Source organism: Dasypus novemcinctus, chromosome 23 (assembly GCF_030445035.2).
Source record: "Dasypus novemcinctus isolate mDasNov1 chromosome 23, mDasNov1.1.hap2, whole genome shotgun sequence".
NCBI lineage: Eukaryota > Metazoa > Chordata > Mammalia > Cingulata > Dasypodidae > Dasypus > Dasypus novemcinctus.
In genome coordinates this window covers 10175067-10193689 of record NC_080695.1, presented here as the reverse complement: position 1 = coordinate 10193689, position 18623 = coordinate 10175067, and the positions used below count along the sequence as shown (strand labels likewise).

At 43.0% G+C, this 18623-nt stretch overlaps 1 protein-coding gene across 1 annotated transcript in view; it reads right to left on the bottom strand.

The window, feature by feature from the left end:
* Positions 1 to 18042, bottom strand: part of LOC101412004 (cytochrome P450 3A8-like) — a 59611-nt gene extending 41569 nt beyond the window's left edge. Inside the window, 5 exon segments of the mRNA XM_023587533.1 lie at positions 4823 to 4922; positions 9370 to 9422; positions 13777 to 13870; positions 17513 to 17661; positions 17983 to 18042. Of these exon segments, the coding sequence (XP_023443301.1) occupies positions 4823 to 4922; positions 9370 to 9422; positions 13777 to 13870; positions 17513 to 17661; positions 17983 to 18042 (456 nt within the window).
* Positions 18043 to 18623: the final 581 nt, after the last annotated feature.

The window sequence follows — 18623 nt, the reverse complement described above, 5'->3', positions numbered from 1 at the left end:
GCTGGCTTTGATAAGTAGTAGGGTTTTGCTCTGGTATGATGGACCCAGGACTTGATTCTCTGCAACTTAAGAGAAGAATGAGAGGTTAATAGTACTGTGTAAGGTCCCTCCCATTTGGGTTTGAGCTGATCTTCAGGATGTTTGTTTTTCCAAACTTTTAAAAGAACCTAATCCCCGATTGAGAAGGGGTGGAGAGGCTGGTCAGTGGGGTATATTAGGTGCATATTTGCATATGTGTGCATGGTGCTAAGGAGCTCTCCTAACTGCAAAGCCCACTACGGGGCTCCCCCTAAGGTCACTGGCGAATTGGGTTTTACCCTCGGGTTGCTTAGAAAGGGCCTTCCATACTTAAATTCAAAAGGACTTAATTCAAGTTCTCTTCTAGGGGCCACACTAAGCAAAGGAGAGCTAGGTTAAGTGCTTCAGTCCATTTCAACTGTGTTTCTCGACAAATTTTGCTTAAGGTTTTCTTCGAAGTATAGTTCATTCTTTCCACGTTTCCTGACTCCAGGTCTCCAGGCTGCATGTAGTTTCCACTTCATTCCAAGACACTGATTGACACCCTGTACCACAGCTGAAATAAAAGCAGGTCCATTATCTGACTGAATTGTTTGGAACAGTCCAAACCTCGGCATGATTTCCTAGAGGAGGAATTTATTTACCGTGGAATGCTGTTCTGTGTGGCAGGGAAAGCCTTCCATCCACCCTGAAAAGGTGTCTACAAATACCAAAAGATACTTATACTTTCCTATGGTTTTTGACATTACTGTGAAGTCTACTTGCCAATCTTCCGCTGGGGCAAGCCCTCGACTTGGTGTCTCAAAAGAAGTTCACGATGTTCTCTTTGAATTATTTTTCTGGCAAGAAAGACACTGGTTAGAGACTTTTTGCACAGTTCAAGCAAGGTGAAGTCCCACCACCAGTTTGTGAAGAAGACTCAGTGGTGCTTGTTGTCCCAAATGTGTGGTTTGGTGATAATAAGAGACTAGGGGATATACTAGGTTCTCAGGCAGATAGAATTGTCCTTGGCTGTTCTTCAGCCCCTTACCCCTTTTTCTGGTTTTTCTGAATTTTCCTGAAAGCCCCATTCTCTTGTGTGTTCAAGGTCTACAGGGGTAGACCAGACAGAAAACTTCTGCTATATGTTGAGGAATCTGAGGTTTAATGAGTGCAGGTACTTGATTAGGAGGGTAGCCTTCTCTTGCAGCCTCTTTTGCTGCTTGTTCTGCTTGCCTGTTCATAGGGCTTACATAGGAGTCTTTCTTAATGATGTCCCTGGCAGTGCATTACAGCTACTTCTGTAGGTAGTTTTACTGCTTTTAAAAGTTCAGTTATGAATTGGTATTTCTTCAGTACTTGATGGAAGTAGAGAAGCTGGATTTAAGGTTGCACAGACTTTTAATTTAACTTCTGGGTTGTTTAGGAGTGCTTCTTGATATTTTCCAAACCTCCCTTGGGTTAGCCAAAGATTTCTTTTCCCTTCAAGCAGTATGAGTATTTGATGAGGGGTTTGAATGGTAAGGTGCTGTTCTAATGTAAATTTTTCAGATTCCTGTAGTAAGACACAGGTTGCAGTAACAGCTCTTAAACATGCCGGCCAACTTTTTGCAGTATTGTTTAGTAATTTTGAGAAGTATGCTACTGGACGATGCTCACTTCTCAATTTCTAGGTTAATACTCCAAGGGCTACAGCTTGTTTTTCATGGACAAATAAAATAAAAGATTTTCTGAGATCTGGTAATTCCAGAGCAGGGGCACTCATTAGCTCCCTCTTCGGTTGATGAAAGGCTTGCTTACATTCAGAGGTCACTGGAGGTGCTCTGTGTCCCCACCAACCAAAGCTGTGTATGGGTTTTGTTGGACCTCCTGTAATTTAGAGATTGATTTTTGCTTTGGAGCACCTTTCCACAGCTCAGCGAGAATGCAGATTTCAATGAGAATCAACTTCAGGGACTGCCTCATTTGGGGAGCTGTAAATAAGGTTTTGAGGTGCCACCTGCTGCAATGCCTTGGCTTCTTGTTGCACTTTTTCAAGCATCATAAATCTTTCCTTGGGGGTGAGGAGGACGTTTATAAGGGCTTGTATATTAGCCACATTTTGCGTGGCAAAAATGGAAACAAACAGGGTTGTTACTTTCTCAGGATCTGCATGATAAGCTGGAGTGTTATTTTTCCAATTAAATAAATTAGAGGTGGTGAAAGGAGTGTGGACACAAAGAAAGCTTCAGGGTCATCCTTGATCATCAATTCCATTTGGAACTTCCTGGAGCAGGAATTGACCTACAGTCTCCTTTGGGTAGGGGGCGCTTCCCTGGCCGAAAACAGCTCCACTCTGAGTATGGGAGGGAAATTGAAGGAAAAGCCCTTGTGGGAGGAAAAGGGGGCCTGATATCTCTAAGGGAAGAGTGGGTTTTGGCAGTGGCCCTGGTGGGGGAGGAGGCAGAGGTGGTCTAGAATAATGAGGGCGTAAGAGTTTATCAATGGGTTTTAAGAGGGAATCCTAGGACCTCAACTGTTCTTGCAACAGGGGCTGAAGGGGGCCCATACAACATTAACCCACAACTCCTTCTGGTTTCCTTATCTTTCCACAACTCCAAGAAAACTTGAACATGTGAGATTTCTGCCCATTTCTCTTGCTGTTTACAAAACAAACTCAATTGCAGGATAGTATTAAAATTCAAAGACCCATCTTCTGGCCAAATTTCTCTGTCATCTAATCTATATATAGGCCAAGTTTCATTACAAAAAGTAATTAATTTATTTTTCTGGGGGAACCCAGATCCCCCAAATTTAGACTAATTTTTCAGGATGCATCCTAGTGGGGAGCACTCAGGTACCAACACCTCGTTCCCCATGGCAGCAGAAAGAGAGAGAGAGAACAGCCAAAAGTAAAGGCACAAAAGGCAGCAGGCTTCCCTTTAAAGGGAATGAGGGAGTGGGACTCAAACCCAGAAAAACCTCTCCTACTACCACCAAACCTTCGCTACCTTAGCGAAGGTATGCCAAATGCTAACTCACAGTTAGCCAAAGCTAAACAGCAGGTTTCCCTTTTAAGGGAGTGAGGGAGTGGGACTCAAACCCACCAAGACCTCGCCCACTGTAACCAAACCTCCACTACCTTAGTGAAGGTAAGCCAAATGCTAACTTGCACTTTGGTTTTAATGGCAGTATTTTCTCTAACATTTTCCCCTAAAGAAAGAAAGGAGAACAGAGGAATTTTATTTCCTAGTTGGGGCAGGCTTATCAACCCACACTGCTTGAAAGCTTCCCTCCATTTTACAAAACAATATTTGTTTCAAATGATTATCTCCAACAGACATTCATGTTAAAACTTTTCATTAAACTAGGAGGATAGGGAAACTTCCTCAACTTAATAAAGAGTAATATTAATGGTTAAAGACTGATTGCTTTCCCCTTTAGATTAGGAGTGAGACAAGGGTGTCCACCTCATCACTTTTCTCTATGTCATACTTTAGGTCCTATTTAGTGCAATAAGACAAGAAAGAGAAATAGAAGATATAGAGATTGGAAAGAAAGAAATAGAACTGCCCCTAATTTTTAGATGATGTAACTGTCAACACAAAAATTCTAAAATGTCAAGGAATACACAAAAGAAAAAAAAAACTTGAAACCTCCTAACCATAATAAGTGAGTTCAGCAATGTTACAGAATACAACACACAAAATAAATTGCATTTCTATGTAATAACAAGAAACGGGGAAACTGAAATAAAAATCAATACTATTAACGAACACTTGACAGTAAATGAAATATTTAGGTATGAACCTATTGAAATATGTACAGGATCTGTAGTCTAAAATAATAAAATGCTGAGGAAAGGGTTAAATATAAACCTAAGTAAGCGGAGAGATATACTGTGTTCACAGTTTGGAAGATTCAACATAGCAAAGATAACGATCATCCCCAAATTTATCTATAGTTTCATCCAATTCTTTTCAAAATCCCCGCAAGGCCTTTATAGACTTAGAGAAGTTTATTCTAAATTTGTTTGGAAACAGAAAGGATCTAGAATAGCTAAAACGATTCTGAAAAAGAAGAAAAAAGTGGAGTAATGACTCTACATGATAAGACTTACAACAGAGCTACATTGTTCAGGACTGTTTAGTACTAGCAATGGGATATTCACAGAAATCAGTGGAAGAGGGTAGAGAAGGAGAAACAGACAATGCAAATATGGTCAATACTTTTGATAATGGTGCAAGAGCAATTCAAAGGAGCGAACATAGCCTTTCCAACAAATGACATTAAAACAATTGGACACCCATAGGCAAAAAAAAAAGTGAACCTTTGCCTAAACTTCACACCCTATATCCAACTTAAGTCAAAATGGATCACTGGAACACTATATAACTCTTAGGGGAGAAATTGGGAGAAAATCTTTGAGAATCTCATGCCTGGCAAAGAGTTTGCATACTCAAGGGCAAAAGCACAATCTATGATAGAAAAAGATGGATAATTTGGCCTCATAAAATTTTTCCTCTATAATAACCCTGCTATGAGATAAATACAAATTACCACCTACATCTATGGAAGATGTGGTGATGGAGGAGTTCTGTATCTTGATATGGTGGTTACGTGAATCTACATTTGTGATACAGTCACATAGAGCTACAAACACACTCACAACACAACCCCCCCCACACACACATAAATGACTGCAGCAGAAACTGATGAAATCCACATTAGTTACATGGATTTTTCCAATGTCATTCCTGGTTTGATCTTATAGTATATAGTTATGGGATGTGTCTCCACAGGACAGTTAGAAGAATAAATGGGGAGTTAAGGAAAAGCTACCTACCCACCATTTTGTGAAGGCAGAGTAACATTCTTTCACCAGTATTATCTTTATCATACCTGGATCCCTGATGGCCAGCACAGGCTGTGGACCATCATAAAACCTGTGCTGGGAAAACAGACCTGATTAAATTTTCCAAGTTGGATTTTACAGCTGGATCCACACCTGGGAGGCCAGACTTCCACCTGACTTTACCCAATCTATACTACTAGTTGTACAATACACAACACATCTTTCCTTTCGTTCAAGTTAGGGTGTGCTACACAGCAGTGTTCAGACCACAAAAGCCACTCAAATCTTCATGAAATGAAGAATAAAGTTGTTCAACTAGGGTAGAGTCATTTAAAGACAAATAACTCTTAAATGAGATTGCGGTTGCAGATAACTAGAACATTTGTAAATTTCAGAGAGTAGGCACAGTTGTATTCATGACATTATTTGCTATGATTAGTTGTATGTTTAAAATACTTCATTATCAAGGGAGACATTAGGCAAATGAAAAATTGAATGCAAGTAATTTACTTAAGACCAAAAATAAATAATAATTACATAAGGACAGTCAATCTAATCAGTGATCAAAACATGAAAGTTTTGATAGTTCAAAACATGAAAAGACGCATATGATACAAGAGTAGATGAAAATGAAGAAATATTGATCACAAATATGTAAACATATATGTGCATATAGTCATAGAATGCTCCTAAAGTTATGTTGGGATTATAAATGATTTCTTTGCCCTATTTTCTTAAATTTGTTTAAATTTCAGAAGGAAAGATCATTTTAACTCTTAAAGAGAAATCTTTGGTAGCATTGAGGTTAGAAAGAAATTCTAATCACATAGATAATGATATAAAGAAATATGGAGGAACAAAATATGCCAGAACAAAAGGAAGATTTTCCCCAAAATCATCTATTGTTTTTATTCATAGAGGAATGTTAAGTGGTTCCTTGGTCATATTTAAAAATTGGCAACAAACGCTCCACTTACTGCTGTACATTTCCAAAAATAGTATGAAGCTCAGAAGCTTCTGTAGGTATCAAGTGTCCTAGTGCTGAATCATGACATGAGCTGTTGAGGGGAGGCCTAGGTCTCTTCCACAATCCGATTGATCACATTTTTTGTATGATTCCTCTCTCCCTGTATTTCTCAAAAAATACCTTGGTGGGGAAGGGAGAAAGGGAAGTTGAAGATAACAAAATTGACAAATAGTTAATGGTAGTTTCCATATCAGTTTTCTCTTCGGAATCTGTGATAATTAGGCTAATGCACCAACTCAGCCAGGTAATGGTGCCCAGTTGTCTGGTCAGGCAAGCCCTCGGCTAATTGTAATACGAGGGCATTTCATGGACTTTAATCATCAGTAAGCTGATTGCATAAATGGCTGGTTACATCTACAATCAACTAAGGGGACTGTAGTCAGTAATGAGTGACATCTCATCCAATCAGCTGAAAGCCTTTAAAGGGGAAGAAAGAGAATTCCCATCACTATCCCAGACAGCCAGCTTCTCCTGGGAACTCACCAAGGACCTTCACTGGAGTCCCTGATTTGCAGCCTGCCTTTTGGAATTTGGACTTCTGCATCCCCATAGTCATGTGAGAGAATTTTATAAAGTCTCATACTATATATAGATATTGCTATATTGGTTCTGTTTACCTAGGGAACCCTGACTAATACAGAATCCTTGACTGGTCAGTTAAGTATCTTCATCTCACACCAGCCCAAATATTTCTTCAACCACTGATTAAAATTCAAAAAGAATGCCCCTCATGCCCCCAAATCCTCCAGCTTGGGACAGGCTGGGTGAGACCCAAGGATCTGTATTCTTAAAAGCTCTTCCAGGGGCCCCATCTGTACGCCCAACCATGAGAACCATCTTTTAAGAGGAAAAGGGTCCATAATGATGAAGTGACTCCATCAAGTGCTCCCAACTTCTAAGTGTTGGCAGGGTGTGAGGCTGGGCCAGTGAAGATCCCACACTGTATGTTTCTCCCACTCTATCACATGACCTCTATGGGGCATGCTCTTTGTTGGCAGAGACCCCTGCCAGCCCTATGGTCCCTGAAGATTTGGTGGGAGAAGATGCAGAGGTATGAAAAGGTCAGGCTTTGGGCATCAAGGCCCAGCCTCCATGACTCCTCTTCTGCTGTGCTCACCGAACCCTCAGCAGCTCTGAAGGGAACAGTCACTGCAGCTGGCCCAGCCCTCCTTACACAGATATTAGTTTTATTTTTTCTTCACCTTTTCCATCCAGTCTCGGGGAGAATACACATAAAATAGAGGTTTGTTTTCCCTCTATAAGAAATCTGTTGGCAGGTTTCGAAAGCAGAAGTCCCTACAGCTAGTTTGGGATTTTTCAAAGTTAGTAGGGATGGAGTATGTTAAGAAATACCTGTATATATTTCTATTAAGGAATTCAGAAACAATTTCACACTTGTGGAGGAAGTAAAAAAGCTGAAAATAATGGTTTCCCAATGTATTTACCTCTCTCCTGCAGACCTTCCTTCAAATGGGCACATTAAATCCTAAATTTAAATAAAGGAATTTGGCTTTTAATTGCAGGTGAATCCATGTGGGAAAGGGGTAATCACGTGCATTTATTAGCACATATTAGAAAGGTATGAAATGAGCCATGCTCAATGGAGGGATACTGGTATGGGATACCAATGACAGGTGATATATGGCTGACAGGGAGCTGTACAGAACATATGTCCAGGGTGCATGATAATGTTTGGATATACTCATAGTGGCAACAATTAAAAATCACAGCAGGGGGGGGGTACTGGGTTCCTGGCCAGTGGTGCTCTGTCGTGGTCCCTAGGGGAGCAGCAACAGTCTCCCAGGTACAGCGGCGGAGACTGGGAGGGAGTGAGGGTTCAACAGTGAGCCCCTGATGCTAATGACTATGCTTGTGAGCTGATAAACCTAAAATAAGAACAAGGCCTAGAGCAACATTGTGCCTGGGAATTTCCTCCTGTCAGCCTTCATGTTACTCAAATGTGGCCAGTCTCGAAGCCAAACTCAGCATGTAAATGCAATGCCTTCCCCCCAGCGTGGGACATGACACCCGGGGATGAGCCTCCCTGGCAACGAGGGACCACTATCAACTACCAACTGATGATGCAACTGGAAAATGACCTTATACGGAAGGTTCAATGCAGATCAGCAGAATATCCCTGTCTACATAAAATAACATGACTTTAAAATGCTGTTTGACCTAAAGTAAGGGGGAAATGGAAAGGAGAAATGAGTTTATATGGCTACGAGTTTCTAAAAAAGAGTCTGGAGGCTGGCAGAAGGATTGCCCTCAGGCACAACTGAGCAGAGTCAGAGAAACAGATAAAGCAGATACAACCCCCAGATATTGGTTCCTTTGAGGGCTAAAGAGACCCATGGGAGTTATGGTCATGGCCGATGGGGTTAACTACCAGGGCAGATGGCCCCTCTTTGGAAATGGTGTTTATGTGTGATGAATCTGGACTCAGATGGGATCTCCCTTCATAAGACTTTCATGCTAATGTGCTGGAGGTGCAGTTAATGTTGGGGTTTAAGATATATTTAGGGGATTTGAATCTCTGGACTGACAATGTGATAGCCAGGTCCTGAGCCTCAACAGACTCCAGCACCTACAATCTGATTTATTGGACTTACCACACTCAGCTAAGATGGAGTTGAAGAAGGACAACCACCACACCATGGAGCCCAGAGTGATTACAACTGAAAATGGGAGGATTGCATCCAGCATCCATGTGGAAGCTGAGCCTCCTCTTGACATAGAGGTGCAATGGACACAACCAATCCAATGTCCACATAGAAGAGGTGGCATTGGATTGGGAAAAGTGGACATGGTGGACGATGGGTACGGGGAAAGGCAGGAAGAGATGAGAGGTGGAGGCGTCTTTGGGACATGGAGCTGCCCTGGATGGTGCTTCAGAGGTCATCACCGGACATTGTAAATCCTCACAGGGCCCACTGGATGGAATGGAGGAGAGTATGGGCCATGATGTGGACCATTGTCTATGAGGTGCAGAGGTGCCCAAAGATGTACTTACCAAATCCAATGGATGTGTCATGATGATGGGAACGAGTGTTGTTGGGGGGGGGAGAGGGGGGGTGGGGGGTGGGGTTGAATGGGACCTCACATATATATTTTTAATGTAATATTATTACAAAGTCAATAAAAAAATAAATTAAAAAATAAAAAATAAAAATAAATAAAAAAAAAGAAATGAGCCATGCTTATGCAATTGAAGAGGATAAGAAAAGAAAAATGGAGCAAGAGCAACAGCCTTTTGAATAGAAAGTAAGGCTAGAAGTTCCTAGCAAAAAAAAAGTCTGGAGAAAAGTGAGAACCTGTTACCTTCTGGGCTGATTTCAGATGGTAGACCTGGACACTAGGTGAAACACAGGAGGCTTGGCAGAACATGTCTCTAAGATCTGGACAATAAATGGTTTCCTCCAAAAGCTTCTGGACTGAGATTATCGTCCATACAGTTGGGCACCTCATCATAACAATAGGTTTTCCCAGTGGAAGTTTCTAGAATACTCACCCCCACATTTTCCCATACTTTTTAAAACATACCACGTCAAAATCCCAAACACCCTACAAAGAGAATAAGGAATGAATTTAGAAAATTTACTAAAATGTGCTTAAAGTTAACTCTTTCCTGGAAAGAAAGGATGAATTCTGGCTATCTTTCACTGGCATTTGAAGGGAAGTTCTTCTTTAGAGATGTCTTAGGGTTCTGGGGCAAAAATAGAGATGTTTATTGGAGAATTTAAAGTAACAGTTAAAGTTTCTCCAATATTGTAGATAGAGAACAACTGAAGCCTGTCTCTGAATAATAAGTTACTCCTTGTCTTTCTAATGTGTTTTACTTGTGCATTTGCTATCTCTAAAATCCCATATCCCTCTGAATTATAACATCCATGTGCAAATGAAAAAAATGAGGCTTAGAGAAACTGAGGGGATGTTCCAAAGGCCAGCACAATTTTTTCCCTCCTGGTACAGTATCTTTTTCATAGAACCTCATGAGATCTGTCTAGGAAGCTTGCAGAATTAAGAAATTAAAGACATCCATGACTCTTGTTGTTCACAGATTAAAATAAATCTAAGATATATTTGTTGAGTGAGAAAGTGAGTGAGTGTCAAAGCATGACAAAGTAGGTTCAGCCTTCCAGTTTTCTACTAGCATGGATAAAGCATAGAGGTGCTACCTCTATACAAAGCACACTGCAAGTTAAAATACTTGTTCTGTGTTTTCACTTCTGTTACTTAGAAAAGAAACTTCCCCTCTAAGTTTCAGTTGTGATGCTTTAATGACCCAAAAGAAGGTCCTAGAAAGATGGACCTTGCTATTCACCAACTTAAGTGTGAATGTGGAAAGGTTGGAGACAAAATTATTGCTTTATCAGAGGAAGAAAGAAATAAAGTAAGATTTGAGATGGTAATTAGGAAATGGAGGCCTTTGTTAGGAGAACTAGAGTCTGAGAAACAAGCCTGAGGTCTGCAGAAAGCAGCCTGTGCCCAAGATCATGTCGACTGGCCTTCTGGAGGGGAGCTTGATACCTTCCAACTGGTGCCTGGGCAGAGCTTCCATTGGGGTTAGTCAGAAAGCTTCCAGCAAAGTTCAGATCAGGCTATTCTCTTCAGCTTGGTTTGAAAAGTGAAATTCAATTTTTAGTAACTTTATCAAAGCATCTTCTTTTTACTGCTTTTTAAAATCAGTGATTATGCCTGAGTTAAGATTTTTTTTGTTTTGTTTTAGTGTATCTTTTATTTTTTTATTTATTTTTATTTATTATTATTATTTTTTAATTACATTAAAAAAAAATGAGGTCCCATTCAACCCCACCGCCCCCGCCCCCCACTCCCCCCACAGCAACACTCTCTCCCATCATCATGACACATCCATTGCACCTGGTAAGTTCATCTCTGAACATCACTGCTCCCCATAGTCAATGGTCCACATCATAGCCCAGACTCTCTCACGTTCCATCCAGTGGGCCCTGGGGGGATCTACAGTGTCCCGTAATTGTCCGTGAAGCACTATCCAGGACAACTCCACATCCCGAAAACACCTCCACATCTCATCTCTTCCTCCCGTTCCCCACACCCAGCAGCCCCCATGGCTACCGTTCCCACACCCATTCCACATTTTCTCTGTGGACATTGGATTGGTTGTGTCCATTGCACACCTATGTCAAGTGAGGGCTTAGATTCCACATGGGTACTGGATGCACTCCTCCCGCTTCTAGCTGTAGACACTCTAGGCTCCATGTTGTGGTGGTTGACCTTCTTCAACTCCATGTTAGCTGAGTGGAGTAAGTCCAATAAATCAAAGTGTAGGAGCTGAAGTCTGTTGAGGCTCTGGGCCTGGGTGTCATATTATCAGTCCAGAGATTCAAATCCCCTACATATATCTTAAACCCAGCACCAACTACAATTCCAATAAAGTAGCATGCAAGTCTTGTGAAAAGAGATGCCCTCTGAGTCCAATTCCATCACGCAGAAACACCAGCTCCAAAGAAGGGCCATCTGTCATGGCAGTGAACCCCTTCTGCCATGACCATAGAACCCGTGGGTCTCTTTATCCCCCAAAAGAACCAATACCTGGGGTTGTATCTACCTTATCTGTCTCTTAGACTCTGTTCAGTTGTACATAGGGCTATTCCTTCTGACAACCTCCAGACTCTTTTTTAGAGACTCACAGCCTTATAATCTCATTTCTCCTTTCCATTTCCCCCTTACATTAGGCCAAACCGCTTCCCGAAGTCATGTTATTATATGTAGACAGGTATATTCTGCTGTTCCGCATTGAATCTTTGATTCAAGGTCATTTTCTAGTTGCTTCTTCAGCTGGTATGTGGTAGTGATCCCTCGGTGCCAGGGAGGCTCATCCCCGGGTGTCGTGTCCCACGCTGGGGGGAATGCATCGCATCTACATGCTGAGTTTGGCTGTGAGAGTGGCCACATTTGAGTAACATGAAGGCTGTCAGGAGGAAACCCCCAGGCACAATGCTACTCTAGGCCTTGTTCTTATTGCAGGTGTATAGGCTCAAAAGTGTAGCCATTAGTATCAAGAGCCCACTGTTGGGCCCTCCTTCCTTCCTGGTTCTTGCTGTTGCACCTGGAGGATTGCCGCTGCTCTCCCAGGGCCCACAACAGTGACCCCCCGGCCAGGAGCCCAGTACCCCCCCAGCTGTTGTTTTTAATTGTTTCCACTATGAGTATATATAGACATTACCATATACCCTGGGCATATGCCCTGTATAACTCCCTGTCAACCATATATATCCTGTCAATAACATCCCATATCAGTATTCCTCTGCTGCCATTGTTGAACCACTCTGTGATCCAAAACTTCCCGTAAAGTGAATCCCAACATAATGTCAGCTTCAGAAGAGTCTTAGATCACCGAAATTCATATATACAATATACAGTATTTCCCCAGATCCACCATAAAACCTTTTCCCTTCCACAGCAATAATCTTTTAACTTGTTCATACCATATTTCCTGAAACTGATGTATAGATTCCGAAACTATAGTTTTCAAACAAGGTGACATTTGTGCTTACTATGTGGTCCATACTTTAGGTTGTACAGTTTTCTAAATTTTTTAGTTATCCTATGTTTTGTCTTATGGTTTTCATTATTAGTTTGTCGTCCCCTATATGTTTTTGGTGTAATATTAGCTGTTTTATATTCACCTTCGTGTACTCTCACATAACTCCTCTTTTGCCCCCTTATTTACCTTTGTTCCATCCATTGCACATCCATTTTCCCCTCCCCTTAGGGCCCACAACACCTGCCAATCTAATGCCCTGGGAGCCGTCCTTTCTCACGAGAGATACAGTTCTCTCTATTCGACGGCATTAGTCTTCCCCAGGATATGGGTCCACCCCACCCAATGGTAGAACCCACCTTGGCAAAATGAGCCTTCAGCTATTCCCTCCGGAGTCCGTCCCGCATCAGACCATACCCCCTGAGCGTCCTAACCAGGTAACCCTCCTACTTATACTTTGATATGTTTTACTCAACATTTAGTTCTCAACAAACTTCTGACACTCTCCCATGTTCGTATGTTGCCCCTCCCTCCCACCTATTTCTTGGACCATATTACCCCTCTTCCCATCCCCAGCCCCCCTCAAACCCAGAAAACCCCACCCGAAGGTAACCCCTTGCCCCCATTTTGTCCCTTCTTTGTGCTCATACTTACCGCCAGCTCATCACAGATTCCACTCCTGCAGACATTATGAGTTAAGATTTTTAAAAACCTCATTTCATGGTAAAATATCTGAACTTGATAGACAGCCATGATCTTATCTGAGTTTTAGCTACTGCCTGCTCAGACTCCTCCCAGGGTGCCTGCTTTGAAGGAAAAGAATTAAAGCAGAAAGCTCTTGTTTAGCTCTCAGAACTCCCAAAGAACTCATGGATGGCAGGAGTTGGGATAAAGCCATGGAAATAACCACATGGGAGTTAACAGTTCTCAAGAGCATTCCAGTATGTGCAAATGATCATATGTGAATACTTAGGCAACTGCCTCATTATTGGAATTTGAGAAGTTATCCAGGAAGAAAGGAAAAAAAAGCTGCACCAAGTTCATGAGCCTAACAGGGAAATTTGAATCTAGCACACCAAGCTTAATGGGCTTCTTCCAGTTCCCATCATGCTAATCTTCTAATCTTTAGGACTACTATGCCTTCCTGGAGCCTGCACCTGGCAGAGAGTAAAAATCTTCATGATATTCACAACATTAGAACATTGTGTTCTTTGCTAGCTCTACCAGAACACCAGAACCCAAGGGGTACAGCAGGCCAGCATGCTGTGTGGGGCCTACAACACCATTTCCAGAATGTGTAGGACCTTAGAAATTCCTCTTGAGGAAGGGCATTTTTGCTGATGAAACTAAATGGATATTTGCAAACAAAAGAAGAAAAAGAGGGACACTCACCTTGCAGTAGGCCAAAACAGTTCCCAAAAAAGACAGAGGTGTCGGCCCAGGAATTCCAAACTTCTTAAAGGTACTGAATGTGTAGGTTCCATATCTGTAAAATTAAAGAGAAAGCCAGATCACTGGACTTGTGGGCCAGTCATGAAAGCAGGACCCAAGCAACATGTGGGCAATCAATAATAATAAAAACTCCAAAGGCTACAATTAGATTTTATCATAATGAAGATTAGCTAAAAGCTGTTAAAAAATCTTCATGGCACCAATCCTAGAGTGAATACTTGATAAACATCTCCAAATTTCAGTGCTTCTGGGAGGTTCAGTATGGAACCATCCTGGAAGATTCACTTATGTCCGTTTGCTGACCTGACTCTCCCTTGATTTAGTGATTTTTTTTCTAGGTAGAAAGGGAAAGAGAAATCTTTCTCTTCTGATACCGAGGATTTGTATAACTATATTCAATCAATCACAGATGGTTACCAAGGGCCTATGAAGACATGGTTCTTGCAGTGTACTCATCACTTTTATGCCCTTTTTCACTACATGTCCTGTCCCCAATTTAGCAAATAGGCCTTCACAAAGAGGTCTTAGAGCAGCCACAGCATTCTTATTTCTATAGAATGAAAACCCTGTGCCAGGCTTCTATTGATTCTGTACAAATGAAAGTGATTTTTTGCTTCAGCCAGGCCTCCACTGCTGGACAATTAGGTTGGTGTGAGCTGTAGGGGAGGGTGATTGAGCAATATGCTCCCTCAGTTGATATTATTAGAAGAAGTAACAGCTTAACAATCCATTTCCAGGCGAGGCCTCCCCTGTGGGATCTGTTCCTCTAACCTGGTGGTTTCCACATGGAAAGCAGAGCACCAGGCGGCTTCATTCCTTCCAGTGTGGTCAGTCAGGAAGCAGCCAGTTTGCTCCTCTGGACGTCAGCTCTCCTGAAACCTAACCAGGCTGCTGCTCCTCTGGCAGGCCTGCCTGCACCTCGTCTTTGACTGGTCTTCTATGGATCCTGTAATTGAAATTTGGGTCCTTGCAAGTCTTCCCACTCCCGTGTTTCAGAGAGACTTTAGAGTAGAAGGGAAGCTGAGGAAGAGGCTGCTGACAGCCACTGAGAGTGCAGATTTTTGGTCTACACGGTGAGCCCTACAGAGGCAAATTTGGAAAATATTGTTGAGAAGTGAAAATGCTTCACCATTCCTATAGTAGAATTCAGTTAAGAGATAGGGAGCATTCCAAAATCCAGGAAGTTTCCTTTGGTAGCAAAAGATGTGTTACACAACATAAAATACGTCACTATCAAATGTTCCAGGCAGTTGCATTAAAAAATTGTTTTCTCTTCTTTGGACACTGTACTGTAAGTCTGTATAAGAGCCAACTGTTCTGTCCAAACCCAGTAAATCTCATGATATGTGATAAAATAAAACCTGAAACTTGCATTTCAGTGTACTTGGAGGACCATGTAGAGACCCCTTAGCCAGGTCCAGCTGGGTGTTTGGGTCTCTGCCCAAGATCTGTCAGTGGGTGAGTGCCTGTTAGTGGCCCAAACAGAGACAGCCTCCATTATTTCCACCAAGGACCATCCCTGTCACCTGCAGTCAAGGTAAATTTGATACTCTAATTCAGGCTTCTGAAAAAGCAGGATGTTCTACAAAGTCTCAGGTGAGGCCGAGCCATTGAGTTAATATTTCAGCAGCATTAGCCCAGGAAGGATTTTTCTACTGTCTAGATCACATGTTCCTTGTAAAGTCAGAGGGCAGGGTGGGTGAATTCTTAAGTTTCTTTCTGGCTCCCCTATTTTGGTCAAGTACTGCACATTTGTTCAAATGATGGGCTAATAACAAAATGGACCTTTTTCTTGCTTTTAAATTGTGTTGGCATGACAAGGGTACATTCCACTGTCCAGTTCCTGGCCCCTGTCCTGCATCTTCTCAGGCTACAGTTGGTTTCTTCATCAGCCAGAGTGTCTAGGGACAGCCCCACTGCCAGATAGGCCCCCCAATGGGACTTGGATGCCAGCACTGCTGTCCTCCCTGGAACCTCCCGGAGGGGTCAGCATTCACAAACTAGTCTGGGAGTTCTCCCTCGAGTGGCAAGAACGTCCTCCCAGCTCCTTTTTCTCCCCACCTGGATGCCTTCCCTATCCTGTGTGGACTGCATTCTCACCTGCTCACCCCCAATCCAAGGCCACAGTCACCTGCTGCCAGGTACTTTTAAATGTCCCCATGCAATCTTAGCATGGACTACACTTGCCTTCCTTATACTATGCTAGAAGAGGGTAGGTGGTTTCTCACATATTTATAGTAATAAATACTGAATCTATGGCTCACTATCACCCTTCAGAAAAAATGGTGCTGGGAATAGTCTAATTTCCATAAAAACCTGGTATTAAATAGGATGAGATTAAAGCATAGTCATGAATTTCGAAATATCTTTAGCCAGAAAATATGTTGCCACTACACTTTGAACCCTTTTCTTCAAAGAATGAAATCCAGGCTTATAGTTTCTATTTTCACCTCATCATGATTTCCTCCTATTAATAGAAGTGAAATGGAGAGAGAAGTCATTTGTGACATCAGAGACCTCCCCATAGCTCTTCTCCCAACTACTCTGATTCTGGGAATTGCACCATGGCATGGAGTTCCCCTGCAGATGGCTTGGATTCACCCTACTGTATGCAAATTAGAGGGGAAAAATAACTTAAAACCCAAACTGGTTTAGGGCCTTCTCCATTTGAAAACTGCCAGGAGATTGTCTATTGGAGGAAAATGAATCTCTCTTTTATGCATACCCTCCCAGAGATTGAACAGGAAAGGTGAAGAAAAAATAAAACTACTATCTCTGCTAGTCTTTTCTCTTTTAAAGATTCCCCATTTAGAAGTCAGTCTTCTGCCAAGGCAGAGTGGGCTGTGTTGAGAGGAGTCCCTGGTCAGAGCACAGAGTAGAGGGGAGAATCGAGTCTGAAGAAGGGGCAGTGTCCAGCCCCCAGGAATCCTGGGTGCACCCTGGGCCCCGTGAAAGCCATGGGGAGGGGGAGCAGGAGCCCCCTGCATGGCTACTAGCCCAACACTTCTGCCCATCTCTTAGGTGGATACAAACCTGCAAGGTGAAGACAGTGAAGGGAGCCCCCCGGCTGCTTATCTGAACCCCAGAATCCCCACACTGGGGAAATGGTCAAGGAGCCCAGTGCACAGAGTGGCCAGTTTGAAAAACTCCACTTCTGCTGAATTCTGGTTGTGAGTGTAAGTCCCCAGCAATCAAGCTGAAAGTCATCCCAGGACTGAAAAATGCTACTAAACTCTCCTTACCTCAGAAATCAGAATTTGGGGGTGGTGGTGGGAGGGGTGCTTGCTGCCACTTTAAAAATCTGGATAAAGGGGAAGCAGATGTAGAAAAGTTGTTGAGAACCTGCTTCCCATTTAAGAGGTCTTGGGTTCAATCTCCGGTACCTCCTAAAAAAAACAAATGAAAAAATCAACTCTCACTCTTATTGGAGAGTAGATGTAGCCCAGGGGATGAGTGCCTGCTGCCCATGCATGAGGTCCTGGGTTCAATCCCTGGTACCTCCTAAAAAAACAAAGAACCTGCATAAGAATAAGGTGAAAGTGTTTCTGTAGCATCCAACACTTAATCACCTTCCTCTCCGTTATCTCCTGGACCTTCTGCACAGCCTGGGAAAAGTCATTATCAGAATCAAAACCCCAGGCCAGATGACCAAGGAGGAGCCTAGACAGATACTCACAGGTAGAGGAGCACCAGGGAGGTGGTGAGGAGGACCAAGGTTTCTATAGAAAAGCTGGGGACCAGGTCAATGGTTATGCACCCCAGGACTCTCTCCTCTGAGCTTTCATTTCTGCCGTGTGCTGATGGGCACCGCCCATCTTCCCAGCTCTGCAGTGGTTTGGGGAGGCTGGTTAGGGAGTTTATACTCGGGGGGGAGGTGGGTGGGATCGGGGCTGCAGCCAGTGGAAGGGCAACTGCCTGGCTTCTGCCACCCTGGGAGACCAAGATGTTCCTCCAGCTTGACAAGGTGCAGGATGTGCATGGACACATCCACATCAACCTCCCTTGAGTTCATGTCTTGTGAAATAGCAATAATTAAACAATTCATGATTATCAGTAAACCCAAAGTTTATTGATTATTTTCAGAAATCCAAATGGAACCACTGGGTGGGGGGGCAGCAGTCCCATTGGCTACATGAACCCCACCACCTTAGCCACCAGAGCTGAGGCCAATTTCACTGCACATATCTCCCACAGCAGCTCATCCATCATCATTATTCTGACCCATGTCCTATTCTGCTTGGAATCATGGATTAGGGAAAAACCAACGTCTGCCCAATCTTAAGACTCAACTGAAATTAAAGAATTATTAGCTTGTGCATTTCCTTCTTTCTTGATCCTTTCTCACTCTCAGCCCTGCTACAGAACTTGAGACTCATTTCTCTCCCTCCCCTTCCCTCTGGCTCGTAGGTCCCCAGGGCTGCTGGACCCTGGCTGAGAAGGGGGACATCTAACTGGTAAAATGAATCAAGACTCAGCTATCTCACCTGCCCTCTCTTACCTAGGGGGCTTGTCATGTAGCCTGGAATCTTGACTACCTGCGGTTTTGCCTTCAGCTTGGAGCAGGAGGTGCTGATTAAATTCCAGAGCTGCCTCTGGAAAGTGTGATCCAGGAATATATTTACTCCTCCAGCACTGATGCAAGACCAGGTGGGTGGATGTGCATGTTGTGTGTCCCAGGCCGTGGCTGGAAGCCATATAGTTTATCCTCGGGAGGACTGACCACAGGGAGGGAGGGAGAGGCTCGAGGTGGTCAGGAGGAGGCCTGAGCACATCACCTCTGGACTCTC